The sequence below is a fragment of the Penaeus japonicus genome, unplaced genomic scaffold (assembly GCF_977035675.1).
Source record: "Penaeus japonicus unplaced genomic scaffold, GWHDUDI00000001_assembly GWHDUDI00000027, whole genome shotgun sequence".
Lineage (NCBI taxonomy): Eukaryota > Metazoa > Arthropoda > Malacostraca > Decapoda > Penaeidae > Penaeus > Penaeus japonicus.
The window spans coordinates 21,965,952-21,988,598 of NW_028234429.1; the positions used below are offsets into that span (position 1 = coordinate 21,965,952).

The 22,647-nt window shown below is 44.4% G+C and overlaps 1 protein-coding gene across 1 annotated transcript in view; it reads right to left on the minus strand.

Moving 5' to 3' along the window:
- The window catches only part of RhoGAP19D (Rho GTPase activating protein at 19D), a 242,181-nt gene that overhangs the window by 87,165 nt on the left and 132,369 nt on the right, over positions 1-22,647 (minus strand). The window contains exons 9-10 of the mRNA XM_086553042.1: positions 5,256-5,588; positions 4,482-4,679 (exon numbers count right to left, since the gene is read on the minus strand). Coding sequence (XP_086409168.1) covers positions 4,482-4,679; positions 5,256-5,588 — 531 coding nt within the window. The remainder of the gene's footprint in view (positions 1-4,481; positions 4,680-5,255; positions 5,589-22,647) is intronic.

Consider the following 22,647-nt stretch of genomic DNA (forward strand, 5'->3'; position numbering starts at 1 on the left):
TCTCTCTCTCTCTCTCTCTCTCTCTCTCTCTCTCTCTCTCTCTCTCTCTCTCTCTCTCTCTCTCTCTCTCTCTCTCTCTCTCCCTACCCCCCTCACTCACTCACACACTCTGTCCATCACACTCACCCTTTCTCTCTGAGTGTGTGTGTGTGTGTGTGTGTGTGTGTGTGTGTGTGTGTGTGTGTGTGTGTGTGTGTGTGTGTGTGTGTGTGTGTGTGTGTGTGTGTGTGTGTCTCTCTCTCTCTCTCTCTCTCTCTCTCTCTCTCTCTCTCTCTCTCTCTCTCTCTCTCTCTCTCTCTCTCTCTCTCTCTCTCTCTCTCTCTCTCTCTCTCCCTACCCCCCCTCACTCACACACACACTCTGTCCATCACACTCACCCTTTCTCTCTGAGTGTGTGTGTGTGTGTGTGTGTGTGTGTGTGTGTGTGTGTGTGTGTGTGTGTGTGTGTGTGTGTGTGTGTGTGTGTGTGTGTGTGTGTGTGTGTGTGTATGGTGTATGCGGTGTGTGCGTGCGCGCGCGCGTGCATATAAATTTCTGACTGCATTGCGAAAAGAAGCGTCAACCGTATTCTTCCCTTCCCTTTGTTGCAATATCCTTTTCCAGTCTTCTATCTAAACAAACAGCGACAGAAAAGACATAAAGAGATAAAAACAGCACAGTCCGTGCGAGAGAAATATCTGAAAAGGCGACGACTCTCCGGGGTAACTGACACGTCTCGGCCACTCGCACCTGTCAATTCCTTGGTCTCTCCGCCTCCCGGCCGCATACCACTCCACCCCACCGACGTCCGACGCTCCTGGTCTTATCTCGGAAATCCTTTCGCCGGCGCTTATCCCCCTCCGCCGCCTCCCCTTAACCCCAATCCATGCCGAACCGGGGTAAGTCGCAGGTCGGACCAGGCGGGTGGTAGTGCAGGTCGAGCGTGAGAGGTGGGAACTCTGCTGTGCCCAACACGCCTAGCAGGCCGGGCAACTCACGGCGACCCTCAGGTGGTATCCCTTCGCACCATGAGTTTTGGCGCTCCTTCACGCCATGAAGCTAATGGTGTCGGTTCACACTATGAAGAATATGGTGTTCCTTCCTACTTTAGGTTATAGTGTCTCTTTGTACCACGAAGGTTATGGTGTGTCGCTTCACAACATAAGGATTATGGTATCCCTTTACACCGTGTGGATTAACGTGTTTCTTAACACCGCGCGGGATATGGTGTTTCTTTTCTTCAAAACCATTAAGTGTTATGATGTCCTTCGGGTAGCGTCCTTACTTTTTTTTCACAACCTTGCCTTCATCGCACATTACAGCTCCCAATGTCACTCATGGAATCTCTGTTCACAGATGCCCGCTGATGACAATGGTTTTCCCTTGATAGTTCCACATTCTATTCATTCATATACAAAATACCAATATTCACTACTGTCACGAAGAACACGCTAGACTACCTGTTATGAACTGCAATGTTAGTCTCGCATAGCCCATAAAAATAAAGAGCTATTGGTTATATATAAAGACAGAAACGATGATTAAAATTCCTGTAGTCACGGACCTCAATGGAGAGCAACGACATCGTTCACCGTGCGTCTAAACTTTACAGTTACCACAACCTCCATTCACGAAAGGTTTCCTCGGTAGTATTACAAATAAGCCCGGTCGCCTGCATTTTTTCCCCGGAGCGCCGCAGTCAGACAACTCAAACAAACAAGACTCGACAGACACATACAGACAGATAAACGAGAAGTGTCTTAGTCACCAGCAGAACAACAAGACGTGAGACCAGTTCAGCCTCGAGCAAAAAGCTGGCCACGCGGGAACCTCACGCCAGGATTCCGGTGCGACATCCTACGGAAGCACCGCCACAGCCGTCTTCACTCGACCGCCAGAGGTCCTTCTCATCCTGTGCTTCTGTTTCTCACGTTTTGTCTTTCCTCGTCCCCCGGAGAGCTAGAGATAATCTCGACAAGCGCACATACACACTTTTTCTTCCCTTCCTCTCTTTATCCCCATATGCTTGCTGTGCCATCACGCACATGTCATTGTATCTTCTTAATATTTGAACTTTCATTGCCTTGTATCGAAATAACACGCCGGTCTATTAAAAGCGCAGACCCTGTATTACAGTGACCGCGTACATTCGCCGCCCTAACTTTTACTTGCACCTAACATGTCGCCTTATTTCCACCATAACAACTGCATACAAAACTTTGGAGGTCTTATCTCTAACATACCTTTCTCCCGACGGCTCCTTCCTTTTCACCTTCGAAATGTAATGTTTTTCCCACTCTTAATGCATTGTACTGAGGGCCTTTTCTATTTGCTCATCAACTACTGACGTTTTAAGACAATCAATCTTCCTGATTCGGTGTGCGTTGTGTGTGCCCTCCCTGGCCACAGCTGCCCAGTGTACATACAACCATCAGGTGAAAGTGCACTGGGGGTCCTTAGAGTGAATTCAATAAAAGCTGCTGTACAGGATTATGACTTGTATTAACGGGTTAGTACAATGAACAACATGATCTAAAATGAAAGGGTAACATAAAGATAACTTAACAGTGTCAGGGGTGGCGGGGGATTTACTATAAAGCAGTAACGAAATCACTTCCTATCTCTACCTTGGGGCATTACTAAGACTCATCACTTCTCGGTAACAAAACCTCTGCGACTCTTCGAAGCGAACAAATACTTTCCCAGATCCGGGTTAAGTGTCCTTCTGGATCTGTCAATCTGCCGCTAGGACCCTACCCCACCCTGTCTCCATCCCGCAGACGTCCTCCTGAACTCCTGCCTCCCACCCCTACCCCACACCTCCAGGTTCCCTAGCTACCGAAATCACGCCGATCGCTACTTAGCACCTGATTCCACTGGATTTTAAAGATATCGAAAAATGGCACGACGATTTATTTAGAAAAAGAAAAAAGAAGAAGAAAAAAAAACATGAACTTGCCCTAGACTTCTAGGCGTTCCCAAAGACCTTTCCATTCCCTCTCCTTTCCTTCCCCCCTTTTCCCTTCTACTTGACGCAGCTGAATAAATACGGCGGTGTTTCCCCGGCATTTAGGTGCGAGGCGTAACCCATAACTCGAGAACGCTCACGCGGATTACCGCGAACATCATTCACACAGAGAAATAAATCAGTCGAAGGGAAATAAATATATAAATAAGACATAAAAAAAAATAATGAAAGGATAAATGAGAAACAAAAGAAATTAGTGTGTGTGTGTGTGTGTGTGTGTGTGTGTGTGTGTGTGTGTGTGTGTGTGTGTGTGTGTGTGTGTGTGTGTGTGTGTGTGTGTGTGTGTGTGTATGTATGTATGTATGTATATGTATATATATATATATATATATATATATATATATATATATATATATATATATATATATATATATATATATATATATGAGGTAATGATAAGGTAAAATTTTCAAAAAGTATATGTAAAGATATCAAAACGATAAAGATAAAGGTAAAGGTATAATGCGAGGCGAAGATAATTGCTAAGACAAAATAAATTAGACAAAAAAGGAAGGTAAGGATAAAGATGGGGAGGAGCGGGAAGAAAGAAAAGGGAAAAGAAAAAAAAAGTGAAAAATGAAAAATAAATAAGGAAAGGACAAATAAACATAAAAAAAATACTCAAGGAAAAGCTAGGAAAGAGACCAGAATTAAAAGCGAAAAAAGAAAGAAAGAAAAGTCAACAGCCGTTTGTGAAGTCCCCTTCTCCAAACCCCTTGAGAGACGTGTCTGTGTTTGAGCCCTTGCCCTGCCAGGCATTTGAGCGGGCGCGATCAAGTTCTTAATGAGCACTCAAGATCCTGCTCTAAACTCGCTGGCTCTCGTCGATTGCCCAGCGCTCCGGCCACATTGCAAGATACCGGAACCTGTTAGCGTCACAGGACCGTGCAATCCATTTACCTGGCCTGAGGTGTGGTCGCGAGATTCTCGTGCTTGCAACTCTGCAAGGCACAGCACTGGACTCCATATAGCTGTAACCACTTTTTTAAAAATCAAATTTACACCCATTCGGTCTTTGTAATCTATTTGGCTTAGGAAGTTTTTTTTTTCGCGTGCCTGCGCGCGCACACGTGCATCTGTGTGTGCATGTATTTGCACGCGCGTGCTTTAATGTCCCTGTCCGATGCATTTTGCGGGTTTATCAACATCAATTATGGCTCTTTTGGAATTACTACCTACCCCACGTGTAATGATAATCTAATCTAGTATAATTTGAAGTATGCTTTTATTTTCTTTCTAGACGTTATATGTTCTTGTATTTTTGATGATTATAAAGCGATGGTAATAACAGCGGGTAAAGTAACGATTATGTAGCCAAGAACAACCCTAAAAATAACAGTAAAATACTGACGGTGAAACGATCCATTTAAACGGTCATGTCACTCCTCTAATCACCATACGACGTACCCACATCCAAACACAGAACCTGACAAACTTCTGCAACAGAACCAAATACAAAGAAAACTGTACTCACCATAAACCGCCTTGTTTCTGCGGGCGACCGTCGTGGCGGAGGAAGCTTCGGTGGCGGCGGCGGAGGCGGTCGTGGTGGTGGTGGGGGCACTGGTGGTGGCCACGGTGGGCGTTGATGCCGAGGTCACCACTGCACCCCCAGGCACGCCCGCGCCCCCGCCCGCGCCCGGGGTATGTGCCTGCGACGATGAGGCAGCCACTGTTGGATCGGTAAAGGTTTAATGAGTTTTAGGTCCATTACGAAAGGACAGTGTGCATTAGCCTTTATGTACAGCCTAGAAATGTGCGGACACACAGTATCTGACGCGCATAAAAGGACAGATTATCTTTCTAATGAAAGAACATCAAGGAGGATTAAACATTCAGATATTATTACTACTCTTCACTGTTTAGCAACACTATGCATGGTGTTCCTTAAAAAATGCAAGATATCTTCTTGTGATAAGCTTCGTAATCAAAAGATCTAATGTGATGAAAATTGCACAGCATCAGCTTTCATATCAATGACCATACTTTGCATTAACTACCAGATATGCTGGGAAAAAAACAGCAATTACCTGTACTCAGCATCAAGGAGAAATTACCAATATTAGTAACATTATGGCATTATCTTGGCTTTTAGCAGATATTATTTTTTACTAATAGCTTCGAAGTCCTTAAACCAAAAGCAAATAGCATAAAACAGCAAAGAAGGGGTGCAAATTCTAGGTCATGCAGTAATGAAGAAAAATATAATACTATGACCAGGAAAGGACTAAAGTGGGCAACCTCGCACCTGCTGGAAACTGGTACATGCTATTGGGCAGGCTGTTGAGTGCCGAGGAAGGATGTGCTTTCTGATTGGTGCTCGCATAAAGAGAGAGGGACTCATGCGTTCTCTCCTCCAATCCCTTGCCAGCACGGCTCGGGGACTGCTTCTCATTGGACGAGAGAGCGGGACGAGCATGGTTCTTGATTGGCAAGAAGGTTGGGCGTTTTGGGCGGAGGGCGTGGCCACCTGTGGGTGTGGTGGTGGCCGCAGGTTGGGGGAATGAGGGGGTGCTGGTCTCGGTGATGGGTGATGATGATGACGTTTTAGGATCACCGGGTTTCTTCGCTAGCTCTCCGTCTACATTTTGGGGAGGACAAAAATACCAAACGTAAGATTACGGAAGATTCTAGTTGCTGCCCCTAAAGGATCCTAAAAAATCGGAAAGAAAATCGACTGTATCCACCATGTGGGAATCGAAAGCTAAGAGTCAAACATTTTTAATACAAAACAAAAGACTATAACTGTAACTATAACTATCTATAATCTAACTAATCAAGTTTTTTCTTCTAAAACATCAGTGATACCTATAATGACATTTATTCCTGTGAATCTCGGAAAAAAGTCAAATGCCCTAAAATGTTACAACCAGAAAATGACTGAAAGACAAAGCCTATCTTAAGAACCTCGACCCCCGCGAGAAGTACCGAGATAGGCCTACTCGACCTTCTACCACGGTGACCTACCAAGGGATATGTTCAACAGGGACAACATGATGAAGCTCGACTCGTGCATGGGGTTCATTGCAGGTTAATCAAGAGGTCATCCTCGGACAGCTGGTCGCTCGTCAACCATCTGTTTTGCCACCCTTTCGGCACAACCACCGTTAACGTCCATCACTTAGCACTCATTTCCTGCAGCGGGGCTCTAAGGGTGAGGGCGTTCCTCGGGCGGGTGCCTGGCCCTCCCCTGGCACCCTTGGCCAAGCCAGTGTATCACACTAGTTTCACTTGTCTCTGGAGCGGATGCAGATCGTACCAATCGTGTTTTTACTGCTGAACATAACACAACACATTAATAACACGTTTTGCCGCCGTCACTTTTACAACCGACATTTTCACAATCGTCGGAACATTGCGTATCAACTCTCCTCTTCCGGTGCAACGTTTCTCGTCGTGTTGCTTGTGCAATATAACGCCTGTCTCTCATCTCCAGAAAAAATTACACACAATCTGGACGTCGTGAATCTGACCTCCGTATAATATAAGCGATCACCTTTTTTTTTTTTAAAGAATTAGTATTCCATTGATAAAATAATTGTCTATTTGTATAATATTTCCTATATCAAATGAACCCTTCTAACATTTATACACAAGCAAAGAAGACCAGCTTCACCCCACAGAAATACATTCAAACTCATGGTGATTTAGGGCGCATTTTTGTCGCGGGATTTCGTCCACATGGTGATTGATTCATTATGCAAGCGTTTAGACTCTTCCCTGAGATGATACTGTTACCGATCACGCCGTCAAAATGCCTGTTCACACTACACCGCAAAGAGACTATGAGCGTAATTTATGAGGATATTTAGTTATAGCCAATAACATTAACACGATCAAAGATAATTTTTCCTCTCCTTTTGACATTTTATTTACCTTCCCGTGTAATCGTCCCATTATATATAAACATCCACATATATGCACACACGCGCAAGCGCGCACGCACACACACACACACACACACACACACACACACACACACACACACACACACACACACACACTAACAACCGCAACGCCACGCAGGCGACCAACGGTAGCGACACCTCAACACAGATAAACCAGGCAGAGATGTTTATCACGGGCAGTATTGACTGCACACCTGACCGACAGGTCGAGCCAGACTGGTTCCCGCCACCATGGCAAGACGCACGAGACGGCAGCTGCTTGCGCGCCCACGCCCACGCACTCGTGACGCACAGGAGGGGGTTGCTGTGACGTCACACACACGACTCATCCTACTCTCATGTACGCTGACAAACATACATATGTATCTAAACACACCAATCTACAAATGCATGTACGCACATTAAAATACATGTATACCTTTTTCACTACTACACGTTCTTTCATTTGGTCTTTCGTTCATCCGACGGACGAGCAAATACCAACTGGCCGAAAAGACCTACGAATTCTCTGTAACTTATAAGAAATACAACGAAAAACGGTGTCGTAATCCCTCCCATCTTGAAGAATGACTGGGCACGTTGGCAAATTCGCCACACCTTGTTTCCCGATGCCCACTCTCGCTCGTCTCGTCGTGTCATGCAAAAACGGCCACACGGTGTACAATGCACATGTGTAGGAAGATTTTTTTTTATCTCACTCGGTGTACAATGTACATGTGTAAGCCGCCCCACCCCCCAAACACTACAATACACGAAGAAGTCGATTTCTCCGACTCAATGTACAGTATACATGCAGAAGTCGCTTTTTATCCACTCGGTCTATAACGCACGGCGTTACATCTTTTAATTTTCATATAAGAGGAAGTACAGATATCGTAAAGTAAAGAAGTAAAGAAGCAAGTAAAGATATCGAAATGAAGTTACCCGAGGGGTCACAGGTAAAGGGAGGGCAGAAAAGATGAAGAGATGGGAAGAGACACATAGATAAAACAAACGATAAGCTGAAAGAAATTGGGGCCGAGAGAGGAATGTAAAAAAACAAAGAAATGATAAGAAAAGAGAAAGGAGAAAGGAAGAGGAGAGCGGGAGAGGATGTAGGAATAGGAGTAGGAGTAGGAAGAGGAGGGGGGAGGAGGAAAAAAGGAGAAGGATGAGGAAAAGGAAAAGTAGGATGATGTAGGATGAGGATAAGGGAAAAAGGAAGATGAGGATGAGGAAAACTAGGAGGAGCATGGAGGAGGGAGGTTCCCAGAAGGATCAGTAGGCCGCATGGACACTTCCTGCACATTGATCACCCGGGTGCAGTGTGCAGAGGGCCCCCAAACAAGGCGCGAGGGGGCCCGCGGCGGCTTGCGTGCGGGGCCGCGAGCCTCCTGCATATGGTAGTGCGGAGGTGTCGGTGCTCGCTCCGTCCCCCTCCATCATATTATGTAAGCAACACCTCCCGCATTATTTGTGTACCTTTTACCGACCCACGGATCGTTTCTTGACCACTTTTGGTGCGCTGGACACACTTCCTTGTAATCCTTGCGCCTTTTATTATGCCATAGATCATTGCCATGCTAATGGCGAGTCGCAGGGAGGAAGGGGTGGGGACTCCCTGGCAAATTGTAAAGGGATATCATACTGTTTTTAAATTTTATATATTTACTTTTTCCCCAGAGGATTAGAGAACCATTAACGCTCAGTAGGCCTAAAAAATCAGAACGTTTCCTATGAACTCTCGTGATGTTTTTGAGCCGGAACGTAAAATACTGCAGAACTTTCACTCCATCTCCCCTTCATCTAACGAAAACGTGAAGCTCTGCCAGAAAATGCACCTCCCGACCCCCCTTATTCCAGCAACAAGCCTCTCCCTGGAAAAAGCTTGATTTCGCCGCCTCCCGGGACCGAGGAAAAGTCAGAATCAGCGGGGCCGAAACCTGATCGTTCTCATCAATAATCTTACTGATTGCAAACCAGTCCTGCGTGCCTTCCCTTCTAAGACTCGTCCGAGAGAACTAGCACATAAGCAGCTTAATTCAACACCTTAATGAACTCCGTGTATTACTGCCGCTGTTTGCAGTTAAATTGTCAATGTGAGCGAGGTTCAAAGCATAGACTGATGATGGTACAAAGGTGGCTGGTGAACAGAGCTCTCATCAGAAATGTATATTACGAAAACATTATTGAACCGAAGGTCATACGTTCATCATACACATGATTTACAACTATAGTTATTTCGTCCTCCAAAGCATTAATTAAAGAAAAAAAATGACGAATAAAAGGAGATAATTTGCAGAAAATAAGTTTTGCTCAGGATATTTCTCCCTATCTTACCTTTCGACATTTATCCAAACCGTTGCATTAGCAACCATATAGTAATATATAAACGTAAATATGACTATTACCAACATCACGGTCATTATAATCGAGTGATATGAATATAGATTAATGTTTCACTATGTCAAATATTCGAATTTTTACCTATAACAACCTGTCAATAAGGCCACTCCAAGATAAAATCTGGGAGTGGAGGGGAGCTAAAATTTGATTAAGACATGAAGGAATAGAGAGACGTCGGAGGGACTAGAGGGTAGGGGCAGGAGGGGAGACACTTTACACTTTGGGGAATGTCGTGCCGAGTTGCCTTAAATCGCCAACCATTAACCTAGCACAGGATAGCGCGAGTTGCGGCCGAAACACATACCGATAACCTTTAACTGTCATTGGACCTCGCGACCCGCCCCTCTCCTTCGCTCCTCTCTCTGACCCCCCCTCCTCCCTCCCTCCCTCTCTCCTCCTTCCTCTGTAGCGTATTCTTGTATGCGATCCCGTCGCCCCATATCTTTACTCTCCATTCTTTCTCTCTCTCTTCTCTTTCTTCTCTCTCTCTCCTCTCTCTCTCTCTCTTCTCCTCTCCTCTCTCTCTCCTCTCTCTCTCTTCTATCTCTCTCTCTTCTCTCTCTTCCTCTCTCTCTTCTTCACCTCTCTCTCCCTCTTCTCTCTCTCTCTCTCTCTCTCTCTCTCTCTCTCTCTCTCTCTCTCTCTCTCTCTCTCTCTCTTCACATCTATCTATCTCTTATTCTCTCTCTTTCTTTACACACTCTCTCTATCTCTCTCTCTCTCTCTCTCTCTCTCTCTCTCTCTCTCTCTCTCTCTCTCTCTCTCTCTCTCTCTCTCTCTCCTCTCTTTTTCTCTCTCTCCTCTCTCTCTCTCTCTCTCTCCTTTTTTCTTCCCTCTTATTTCTTCTCTATATACACTGTATCTGTATCTCTTAAACTTCTAAATCTCTCTTCTCTCTCTCTCTCTCTCTCTCTCCTCTCTCTCTCCTCTCTCTCTCTCTCTCTCTCTCTCCTCTCTTCTCTTCTTCTCTCTCTCTCTCTCTCTCCTTCTCTCTCTCCTCTCTTCTCTCTCCTCTCTTTTCCTCTCTCTCTCTCTCTCTATTTCAATCGAATCGTCATTCGCCAAGCATTTTTTTTCATACGTTTACTGTTACACGTTACAGCTTTCAGATTGTAACAATCAAATATCAGATTCCAGAGAGAATCCTCACTATCCAAATATCAGATGTTACAGAGAGAGAAGAGAGAGAAGAGAGGAAGAGAGAGAGAGAGAGAGAGAGAGAGAGAGAGAGAGAGAGAGAGAGAGAGAGAGAGAGAGAGAGAGGGGGGGAGAGAGAGAGAGAGAGAGAGAGAGAGAGAGAGAGGAGGGAGGAGAGAGAGAGAGAGGAGAGAGGAGAGGAGAGAGAAAGAGAGAGAGAGATAGAGAGAGAGAGAGGAGAGAGAAAGAGAGAGAGGAGAGAGGAGAGAGAGAGAGAGAGAGAGAGAGAGAGAGAGAGAGAGAGAGAGAGAGAGAGAGAGAGAGGGGGTGGGGAGAGAGACGAGAGAGAGAGAGAGAGAGAGAGAGAGAGAGAGAGAGAGAGAGAGAGAGAGAGAGAGAGAGAGAGAGAGAGAGAGAGAGAGAGAGAGAGAGAGAGAGAGAGAGAGAGAGAGAGAGAGAGAGAGAGAGAGAAAGAAAGAAAGAAGAAGAAGAAAAAAAAAACAATATGTTCCTCCCTCCACTATCCCCACATCACTCGGAGGGTCATGGAGGGTGAGAGACTCGGAGGGTTGGCCCGCCACGCGAATATTTGGGAGACCCTACTGCTTCCCCCCTCCCTACCCATCCACCCCCGCACTCCCAGCTAACCCTTGGATTACGTCATATCCCTCTTGGTCATACCCAATGCCACTCCTATACACCATACATCATATATACACCTTGCCCTTACTATGCCCATCCCGATGTACTCACAGAATGGAATCTTTTATAAATAATCCTTCAGGTCTGAATAGTTTAAGATTCTCAGATTCTTAGGATGAGTTTATTAGTAAAGATATTCGTTTTTTGTCGAACAAATATGTCTAATCTCACCACAATGAATTAGTCATCACACTGCTCACCACAGATGACATCAAATCGTTAGTGACATCCCTGTTACACTACACCGATTTTAATCGTGTCATACCTTTGACAGAAAAAAAACCATTAACAAACGAATAAAAAACTTGATAAGCTGCAGGTGTGTATGGAGGGGGGGGGGCTAGGGAGAAATAGGAGGAAGGAGAGGAGGTACAAGAGGAAGGGGTACGGGGAGGAGGAGAGGGAAGGCGGAAGGGGAGGAAGAGAGGAAAGGAAGAGTAGGAGGAGGAGGAGGAGGGGGAGCAAGAGCAGGGGAGGGAGGAACATTGCAAACCACAGGATGAAACAATGAAACACATCGCAAGCACACAGGAGTCATAACACAAAAATAATGGGAACCTTCACTCCCAGTTCCCCGCACATTAAACACATCCTTTCACCAATCTTCACATTTAATGCCTAGTATGCCCAGATATGTTATGTGCAAGGGAGGTAAGGATGGGGGAGGGAGAGAGAGACGGGTTACGGAGGGAGGGGGAGGGGGAGGGGGAGGAGGGTCCTAGGTTTGTAACGGTTTCCGCTGTCCTTACAGCCGCCGAGGGCCGCGCATATCGCCGCAGTTCATCTTCGTAGAGCTCAGACTTTGCAAAACAGCCCCGGTAAAACGGACGGTCTACGCACACAAATATTCTATATGCAAACACGAATAAATATAAAGATAGGTATTGGTAAATCACACACAGATCATATGCGTCCAAACCCTACTAATCATTAACACGCAGCCAAGTGCACCCATAAACTCTTATTCGCACATGCAAAAACTTCCTTTACTAAATAGAACCACAGTTAAATTTACATAGAAATGCTTCAAAATACTTTAAAAAGCATATCTTATAAAAGCTTTGTTTACTTACATTGTGCAGCAAGATTCAATACTGCAGTTCATAGAGGGGTATAAAGTTACATTACTGATTGTTACCTGAACAAGAATACACGAGTAGAACGACTCATGAAAGGGAACGAAAACACGTTACACAATACAGATACTATCATACTCCTTCAATCGTGCGGATACACACACACACACACACACACACACACACACACACACACACACACACACTTATCCCCGTATATAAATACAAACTACCACACGTACATAATACCATAAAAAAACATATACGAATTTATAATGATGTACATTATAGAAGCAATTTACATAAACTATCCCTATGCCCACGCCGTCTACATAAAAGTAATGACAGAACAAAAAGTATAACAATAAAAAAACAAGTTGTTCCTTCCCTTCTCATCCTTCCTAACCCCCGTGCCACAGTTACCACCCTGCTAGTCATTGGCAGAAAACTAGATTCACTTTTATAAGAGAAAAATAAACAGTTCAAAAGTTGGAAAACCAGCTGGGGTAAGCTCGCAAATAAACTAAGGAAAATCGAGGCATAGAAGCCTTAATCAATATCATCAGCTGGAAAAAAGGGGAACAGGGAACAAAAAGAAAAGGGAAAAATAGTGAAAACAACATAAGCAAAAACAATAATGTCAAAAACAAAAATAATATTAACAATGAAAATAACAAAAATAACAACAACCCCAACAGCAACAAAACTAATACCAATGAGCAAATGACTACACAATGACTTCAAAACGCCCTGAGCCAGCCAGGTGGGCACGGCCGTGAGGAGGGAGCGAGAGGTACGATTTCAACGCAGTTCAGATAGTGTTCCACGCAGTCGAGCCGCGCCGCTAGACTCCCTTGGCGGGTCACCTCTTGCATTTCGAGCTCGTGGTGTCACTTTTTTTAAATATCTATTTCTATCCTTGATGCTCTTAATGCCTTGGTGCGATTGTTGAAATAATGTCAATCATGAAAAGTTAAGCGGAATACTTTTAATGGGAGATCTGTAAAGCTAGGCTATCACTTGTGTTTTATTGTTACTTTTTCCACTTCTTGAACGTGTTCTATACTCATTTTCACTCGAGGGGATGACCCACATGAGAGATTGGTGATGACTGGCTGAATGCAACGTGTCCGAATAGTATATTTATATTTCAAAGAATTGTTAACCTGTCCTCAACAATATGACAAAACAGGAGTGTAGTTCCATTGATCATGAAAAGAATTTAAAAAAAAATCAAAAGTAACAAGAATGGAGAAAAAATGTCTTAAGTGTTTAAAAACTTCCATTGTAATTAACTGAATGCAATATTGCACTTTGCAAAATGGGACACTAAATTCTGAGCAAAAGACAAAAACATAATCCAATGAAGGGAGAGTTCAAAGGGTAACCATTGTTAAGCGTGGGGGTAACCTCAAATGTTGTTTTGATGACACTTGTCACACTATTGAAATTGCAAAAACGGCAGGCGGTCGGATGCGTGCTCCATGCTTGGAATATCTTCACTGTCTTCTTTGAAATGAAATATTCCAAACCTTCGAAATCAAGAGGTGCTCTATAAACGCCCTTATAAATAGTAGCTTACTTGAAAAATAAAATTGAATGCATAAATTATACACAAGACGTAATTATGTGCCCCAGGGGAACGTCCGTTATTGGAGAGAAACTCAAAAGTGTCTACCTCTTCCGGCGACAAGGATAATTAACGCGGCTTGACATGACAACAAAAGAGAAACGAAAGGACAGGATCAAATGCCTCAGGTTCCTCCCACCTCCATATCCGTGAGCACTTACGAACTACCTATATCATTTTTCAGTTTCACGTCACTGCACACACGCCCCCTATCCATCCTCCCGCCCTAAAAAATGTTAGGTTCACATAATCTCTGCACCTGATGTCAAATTTACGTGTTATTTTTTTTTTATCTATTTTTTAATTACTATCTACGCTACGGGAAGATGTCACATCAACGATCGGAATGTTTGTGATGCCACAGGCCTTGACAGCACATTACGCCACACGTCACTTGAACTTCTCTGTTCTTGCACTTGCAACACGCGAGTTTCTGCTTGAGCATTTTCAATCACTGCTTTGCAAGTCGACAACCTCTGGCAACATGACCGCAACAACAGCTGAAATACGTCAAATTTTCAATATCTTGAATGTCTTCCCGTCATATATTTCTGATCAAATAAATTTTCCTAATACGGAAGTCACTATCGCAACAAGAAAGTCGACATATATCGCTCGAAGTGCCGTACATATTCCTTTATATCACGCCGAGACGTCGTACAGCGAGCCAACGTCACAAGGACCGCTCACCACGCCGGCAGCAGCCACACTGCTCGTAACACCAGCGCGCTCCGCACCAACTTACTCACACACAAACAAACACACACCTCTCACACGCACTGTAACATGCTAGCCCCTGCTACTTGTGCTTCCACCGTAATCATTACCACAAACATCGCACAAAATATCTTCTATAATTGAAATCAAAGAGTCAGTGATGGTAAACGTAGGGTTCAAGGTGTTTAAAAATTAAAAGTTAAACGCGCGCGAGGTGAATGGCGGTAGCGGAGCGCCATGTATGGGAGGTGGGCGGGAGGCAGGGGTTCCCACCTGCCGGAACACACCACCGTAACATAATGCGCGGCTCACACACTGTCTCGCTCATCCAATCTGTCAGATATCTATCTCACTTTGCCATCCGACGGATACCTCAAATTCGAACCAGAGGTAATATTATATCATACATCAAAATAATAGAGACACCAATCAAACCGACACCAGAAACACTTTAAAAAAAAATCAGCTGGTAAAACTACAACTAACAACAAAGGCAAGACTACTCCCCCATCCCGTCACGCAGACATGACGGTATGGGCGTCACAGTACGGCTACACATACGTCACAACCCCCAGCCAACTTCCCGAAAAACCAGTTCGGTGATTTGATCCCGTATGAGCCGGGATTTAAAAGGGTTACTGTCGTGCCCCTGGACCCGGCACCTTCCTCCCTCCCTCCCTCCCTCCCTCCTCTCAAGCCTATCTTGTTCAGGGTGGGAGCTCTTATTCTGTTTCAAACGCGATTTTGGATATTGAATAATCATGTTTTTTTTAGGGCATAAGACATTACTAATACAGCCACGGCCATTAGCACTCGTTCAGAAATTCGTATGCACAGTTCTCAAGCATCCGCACTCACTAATCATCCTATCCTGCACGTGGATTTTTAGGATACATGTCTCAGCACCTTGAGTTCATGCCTGTTATATTCCAGGACTCGCAATCTCCGTGTAATAGGTTCCAGGACTAGTGGCGTCCGTGTAATATCCTGCAGGACCGAAAGACCACGCGCATTATTCCCTCAGAGCGACAGGCGACAAAGATCGTGTTCTGTGACTTGTTGCTTTTTCCTTGGGATGCGAGATATAATAATAAGAAAAAAAGTAATTTGCTACCAAGCAATATTTTAAAAAAAAAGTAATATCCTAATATGTTTATATACAACCATACACAGTAGTAGTTATATTTTGATAAATATACCCTATTCATGCACACTTTTCCTTATGCAAGTCAAGTTGCATGACAGTCTAAAATAGAAGTGTTGCATTGCAGAAAGGAACTCGGCTCCTGTCATAGTGGTGGTACAGACTCCTCATTGTTCTCGTATTGCAACGGGAAACAATACCCATGGAGCGCGTGACACACAAATTTCTCAATCCGTCACAAACGCAAATTGTAAACTGCATTTCACTCGTCATCATACTTATGAAAGCACTTTGTAAAGAAACTTTATTTTAACTTGTTGCCATTATTGATCATAAGAAAAATACAACTACTAATAAAATGACAATAATAGCAGTATCAATAAAATACTTACACTAACACTAATAATAACAACAGGCATAGAGCTAATAAAAAAATAAAAAAAATCTGAGAAATAATTATAGCAATGGTAAAAACAACATTGATAATAACGGTAGTACTAATAATAACAATAAATAACAATAACAATAACAATAATGATAATGATAATAATAATAAAAATAACAATAATAATGGTAAAAATAACGATAATAATAGCAATAAAAATAATGAGATCAATAATAATAATAATAATCTTCATCATTATAATCATAAGCTTCATGTTAATATAGAAGTAGCTATAATAGTAATAATAACAATAACGATGCGATAACGAGTCGACAATAACATATCCCGCAAACTTCTGAAACAATGTTAGAAAGAAAGTACTCGAAATGCAGAACTTCTCCGTCCAAGTCGCATCCAACCCGCCAAAACCCTTCCTGAGTCGCCATTTATTCGCAGTCAAGTTCGGACTCGAAAGACCGGCATTCCTCGGACTATTCTCTCTGTTCTCTTTATATAAGAATGCTCGGTTGGAACAATACATGCAAATATGCATTGGCTTACGTGTGTGTGTGTGTGTGTGTGTGTGTGTGTGTGTGTGTGTGTGTGTGTGTGTGTGTGTGTGTGTGTGTGTGTGTGCGCGCGCGCGCGCGCGTGCGTGTGAGCGCGCACTTATTTGATGGTTGTCAAGAAAAGAATACTAAAAATAAAAAGAAATTATAACAAATATAATGATAAGAAATAAAGATTCAATGAAGTTAAATAACGATAGCATATTTTCGTTGTCATGATACATACACTTAACGCCAAAAAATAGTTGCACCGTGCCCGCCCCTAACACACTTAAATATGGACATATTTTCACAGCTTGATTTTCACATGTGTCTATTGAAGAAAAAAAATAAGAGAAAATGATAAGGAATCATATGAATACAAAATAATATAAAGAACGAGGAACCTACGATAACCTCAAAAATTCGTCTACAACTTTGCTCTCCTACCTCCTTCAGGTTAGGCACGTTAGTCGTCATCTATCTATCAATTCATCTATCAGCCAAAGGAAATTCAGAACATCGGACAGCGACACCAGGAGGAGGAAAGCACAAAGGACACGAAGGAGCAAGAGGAGGGTTTTATCATCCAGGACCCGCGTCACGAGCGTACCCTTTTTCTTCTCTTCGGCTCAAAAGGAAAAACGTACGACGCCGGCCACGTCCCTGCGGTGACTAGCGGCTTTTGGCTCCGGATCTCTGTCAGCTCTCGAACTTTTTAGTGTGTGTGTGTGTGTGTGTGTGTGTGTGTGTGTGTGTGTGTGTGTGTGTGTGTGTGTGTGTGTGTGTGTGTGTGTGTGTGTGTGTGTGTGTGTGTGTGTGTGTGTGTGTGTGTGTGTAAAAGATCCACAAACAATCTATTTCTTACAAACAATTTAGTCCTAGTCCATTCATCTAGTGCGATTCATTTCCAGGAACCATCTAAAAATAGTTTGCTTAACACGCTACAAAAGACACGTACTGGAATACCATCATCAAGGAGCGAAGTACAAAAAAATCGTTCATTATAATCTGGTACCATCCATCATCCCTCTGCAGGAACTCGACGACAAAGAGTTCGACATCTCCTTTTTGCAACATACAAAGATCCTCAAATATATTTTGGATAATCACACGAAGACCAGCAGTTCGCTGAACCTCGTATGCCTTCTTTCGCACAGTCCCGTAACAAAAATGATTTTCTCTTGTGCATAAACACAGGCGAACGTGATGCGGCGAGGCAAGGCGAGCCCAGACATCATGTTTTTGCTCCCGCCCTCGATCGCCTTCTGGGCCTGAGCAGGGTACCGGCGGCGGCGGCGGCTGCGGCGATCGGGAGGGCAAAGAGGACAAGGCTGGCACATGGGGGAGGGAATCGAAGAGGATGGAGGCGATGGAGGTTAAATCAGAGACCGATGGGTGGTAACACAAGGACAGACACGAGAGAAAGCGAAGTTCGTAAAGGCCAGGGAGGGGAGGCGCCGATGACGAAACACGGGAGTAATTAGCCGGCCTGGCTTCTTTTTTCTAATGCACCTATGTTCGTTCTGAACCTCGAGAGACATTCCCTTAAAAATCATTTTAAAATCGGTTAAAAAGAAGCGCAATGAAAAATAAAACTTTAAACAATCAATGTTGATAATAAAGTTTATGGTCAGCACAACCTCAAGAATTCTCGCGTGCAACAAGATTCAAAATCTTCCATGTAAATCCTTTTTTTCCCCCAAATCTGAGCCGTCCTCCCTCCTAAAGCAATACGACACCGAAGGGCTTGGTCGAGACGAAGGAGCAAACGGGAGATTCGCGTGACGATGCGCGGCCGCGAGCACGACCCAGCCAAGGCAGCGTCGAATCCGGCAAGAGACAATATCATCCTTGAATAAGGTTAATGTTAATCGAAATCTATATACAAGTACGGCGAATGAATAATCATGATGAACACCAATTCAAACATGAGGAAATGTGAACGCACTCGCCCCTTTTTCCCTGAGAATGGTTGGCGCAAGCAGACTGACAGGAAAATTGTGTTATTTATATCTGGTGTCGAGGTCGCGGAGGTCGGCGAAGCAATGATGGCGAGGCAGCACACATTGGATTCGCCCTTATCGCGAACAATATCGTAATCAATTCGGACCACAGTATCGCCATTACTATGCCATTGTTTCGCCTTTATGACAAATAGATCATTCTCCAGGCCGGCGGGAGGTATATCGCGCGCTTGGTATCTCGACGGCTTTATTCCAAAACAATTTTCTCTACTGCCCTTGCATCGATAGAGACATTATCTCCACAACAAAGCTATCTGGAGCAATGCAACTCTTTCGTGCCGCAATGTTGACGAAAGGTTGATCAAGCATTAGTTCGACAAGTCAAGGGAAGTGAAGGTGTGTTTCTAAGGCATCCAAAGGTGTCCCTCTCTCGCCGTCGAGGACGCTGGGAGTAGTAACCCCGGGGGTATAGAAGGCAGGCTACCACTTCACCTTGAAGGAAAGCGTCCTCGGCGTAGCACATTCATCGCCACATACGTGAGAAGAGGCTGCGTTATTTTCGGTGAAAGGAAACCTCCCAGAGACCAGAGACATGTTGCTTGGGTGTCCGATATCTATGCTTGCAACCACGGTATAACCAAACACATCATACATTCTAGAAGACACCTGTTACGTGCCTTCCTCCTCCTTCTTAACATAGCCTACCGGGTTTTACTGAATTACGGTGGCCGTATTCGTATTTACGTGTCTTACTTGGCCTTGTATAAATCAATGACGTGTTACAATTTACAACTCCCTGCACCCAACTGCAAAACCTTTTTCAGACGAGATGAATAATCATCTCCGCGCTCAAATCCATTAGACGACCAGCTATCTGGAAAAACCATCAGAAATATTAACTCTTGCCTTCAAGGAAGGTACGGAGCGCAGACCCTTTGTCTCGAGAGGAGGGAAGGACAAGAGAAGGGAAGGAAGAGGAGGGCAAGAGAAAGGAAGGGAAAAAGGAGAAAGGAAGGGAAAAAGGAGAAACGGGAGAAAAGGGAGAAGAAAGGAAGGGAAAAAAAGAAAAGGGAGAAGAAAGGAAGGGGAAAGGGAGAAAAGGGAGAAGAACGGAAGGGAAAGGGAGACAAGGGAGAAGAAAGGAAGGGAAAATGAGAAAAGGGAGAAGAAAGGAAGGGAAAAGGAGAAAAGGGAGAAAAAAATGAAGGGAAAAAGGAAAAAAGGGAGAAGGGAGGAAGGAAGGAAATAAGAAAAAGAAACAGAAGTATCTTGAGGCTAGGGAGAGGGAAGGATAGATACATAGGTAAACAGATAGATAGAAAAATAGATAGAGAGCGCGTTGGCGATAGCTATAGAGAGAGAAGGTGCAGGTAATTCCAGCGAATCCTCCGGGTTTATCAGGCATCGGCCAGTCAACCTCTTATTTATGTACCCCATCACATACATCACCCTATAACCTGCCGACCCATCGCTACCCCCTCTCCCCCTCAAGGGCCATGCTTCGTACCCCCCCCCCTTCCCCATCCCCTCTCGCGCCTCCAAGCACCTCGCATCACAACCACCATCTTAAATATGTCATTTACTTCCAATATTTCTGTCCGCCTCGCTTCCTCCCCCGTGGCGTGTGCATCTCATCATCATCGCCGTCAGTTACGACAGGGCCCTGGGTAGCGCAGGGAGGGGAGGGGGGGTATGAAATGGGTATGGGGATAAAGGACGTAAGGGCATGGCAGAGGGAGATGAAAAAGGAAAGATGGCGAAGAAGGGCAAGAGGACGGAAGAAAGGGCGAAAGAAAAGGGAGGGAGGAAGGTAATAAAAATCATTGGGGAGGAAGTTAGGTAAGGGAAAGAGGAAAGGAGGAAGAGAGACAGGAAATGAAGAAGGGAAGCAGTAAAGGAAAGAAGGGAAGGAGGAAGGGAGAGAAGGAAAGCAGGAATGAAGTAGGGAAGCAGTAAGGGAGAAAAGGGAAAGGGGAAGGGAGGAAAGTACAGAAGGGAAGGAGGAAGAACGAAATCAAGGAGGAAGAGAAGGCGGGAAGGAGGGGAAGGTGGGGACGGGGGGATCCCACGCGACCACTTGAAGAGGCTGCAGTAATGGGATGTGGCTCTTTGGCGGGAGTGCTTTGACCTCCGTGGTCGATTAGCCGAGTCGCCCTCCAGAGATACAAGCAATGGTGTTCCGGCTATATACACGAAGTCTTTCTTTAATTTTTCTGCAGCTTAATATGCATGTGCACGCGCGGAAAACACGCCGTATGCTTGTGTTTATATAAATTCAGGCACAAACGTTTTTGATATTCATATATGCTAATCCATTAGTCCTTTTTCATGGACTTATGCCCTTGCGAAATACATCGAAATGTTAATATTACTATAACTGTTTTTTTTTCAAATTTGAAGTTACATTTAACCAATTACTTTCTTGGTACTTCCTTGCTGATTATTGAAATTAACACAAAACACATGGTAAAATAAAAATTAAAAAAATAAAACATTACTGAGTGAAAGAAACGAAAAGCTAGCCAAATGGCAGTAATTGCCGCGTAAAAAAAAATGCTTACGTCAGTCTCAGCAATTTACTTTGAAGGGGCACTTCGAAAAATTCGTTTTTAGTCTTCCTAAACTTTAAAGTAAATTCAAGAAAGTGAGACTGATTCTCCTTAAGAAGAAAAGAAAAATAACCCAAGTCCTAAAAATCTATAGATTCAATCACAGCCAAAACCACTTCCTCTCAGAATAAAAAAAATAAAAAAAATACAAATCGTTCCCGTGACTTGATTTCATGAAGAACACACTAACAATAAAAAATCCGTATAATACAAATTGCTGATTTCCAAGAGACTAAGAGGGCGATGGCGGTGCGACGGCGGGTTTCAAGCTTAATGAATCTGCAACCACCAGCCAAATCTCTTAATCGCGAGAAAATGCCGAACATGTGCCGCGAAAATCATATACTTCCCTTTCTCTTATATCAGGGGTACTAATAAACTAATCCAGATGTACTTTCCTAAATCTCGAGTGGTTGCTGGTTAAAGAAGCGGTTGGCCGCAGCGAAAGGAACAAAGAATCGGATTTTACTGTCATCGGTTTCGTGACGTCATTAGCCATAAGGCCCGTTTGGCACTACGGTCCGTGTAGACTTGGGCAGTTCCTGGCACCAACGCCAGTGAGAAGGCACCCGACCAAGGCCTTTAACAAATCAACAAATGAAAAATATAGCTTAACGCCATTATTTTCGCTATCAACAACTAGAGGTCGACGAAGAAGCTCTCATATTAGGAACAAGACAAACAAAACGAAAAAAAGGGGTTTCAAATTGCACCCATCTTCGGCACCTCATTAGCATATTTGTAAATTAAACTGCCTTTAAGACCTTCAAATACAGTATTTTGTACCTTTTTTTCTCCTCCTCTTCTTCCTCTATTCTCAACCTACACCACTATCTCCTCCACCTTCACCATTATCTCCTCCTCCACCTCAATCTTTATCACTTCCTCCTCCTCCATCCCCACTCCTCCCTCACGTCCACCACTATCTCCTCTTCCACCTCAATCACTATGGCCTCCTCCACTTCTTTTACTACCACCTCCTGCTCTTCCACGTCCATCTCCTCCTTCAATTTCTCCAGCTACACCACTATCTCCACCACTACCACTACCACTACCACCACCACCTCCTCCTCCTCCTCCTCCACCTCCATCTCCACCTCCATCTCCACCTCCTCCTCCTCCTCCTCCTCCTCCTCCTCCTCCTCCTCCTCCTCCTCCTCCTCCTCCTCCTCCTCCTCCTCCTCCTCCTCCTCCTCCTCCTCCTCCTCCTCCATCTCCTCCATCTCCTCCATCTCCTCCATCTCCTCCATCTCCTCCATCTCCTCCATCTCCTCCATCTCCTCCATCTCCTCCATCTCCACCTCCATCTCCACCTCCCTCTACTCCTCCATCCCGCCGCCACTTACGGGGGCAGATCACACCGCCACAAGAAGCGCCGCGCGACCCCCTTGCGCGATAAACACATCCAAAACCTACCCAAGACGACAAACAT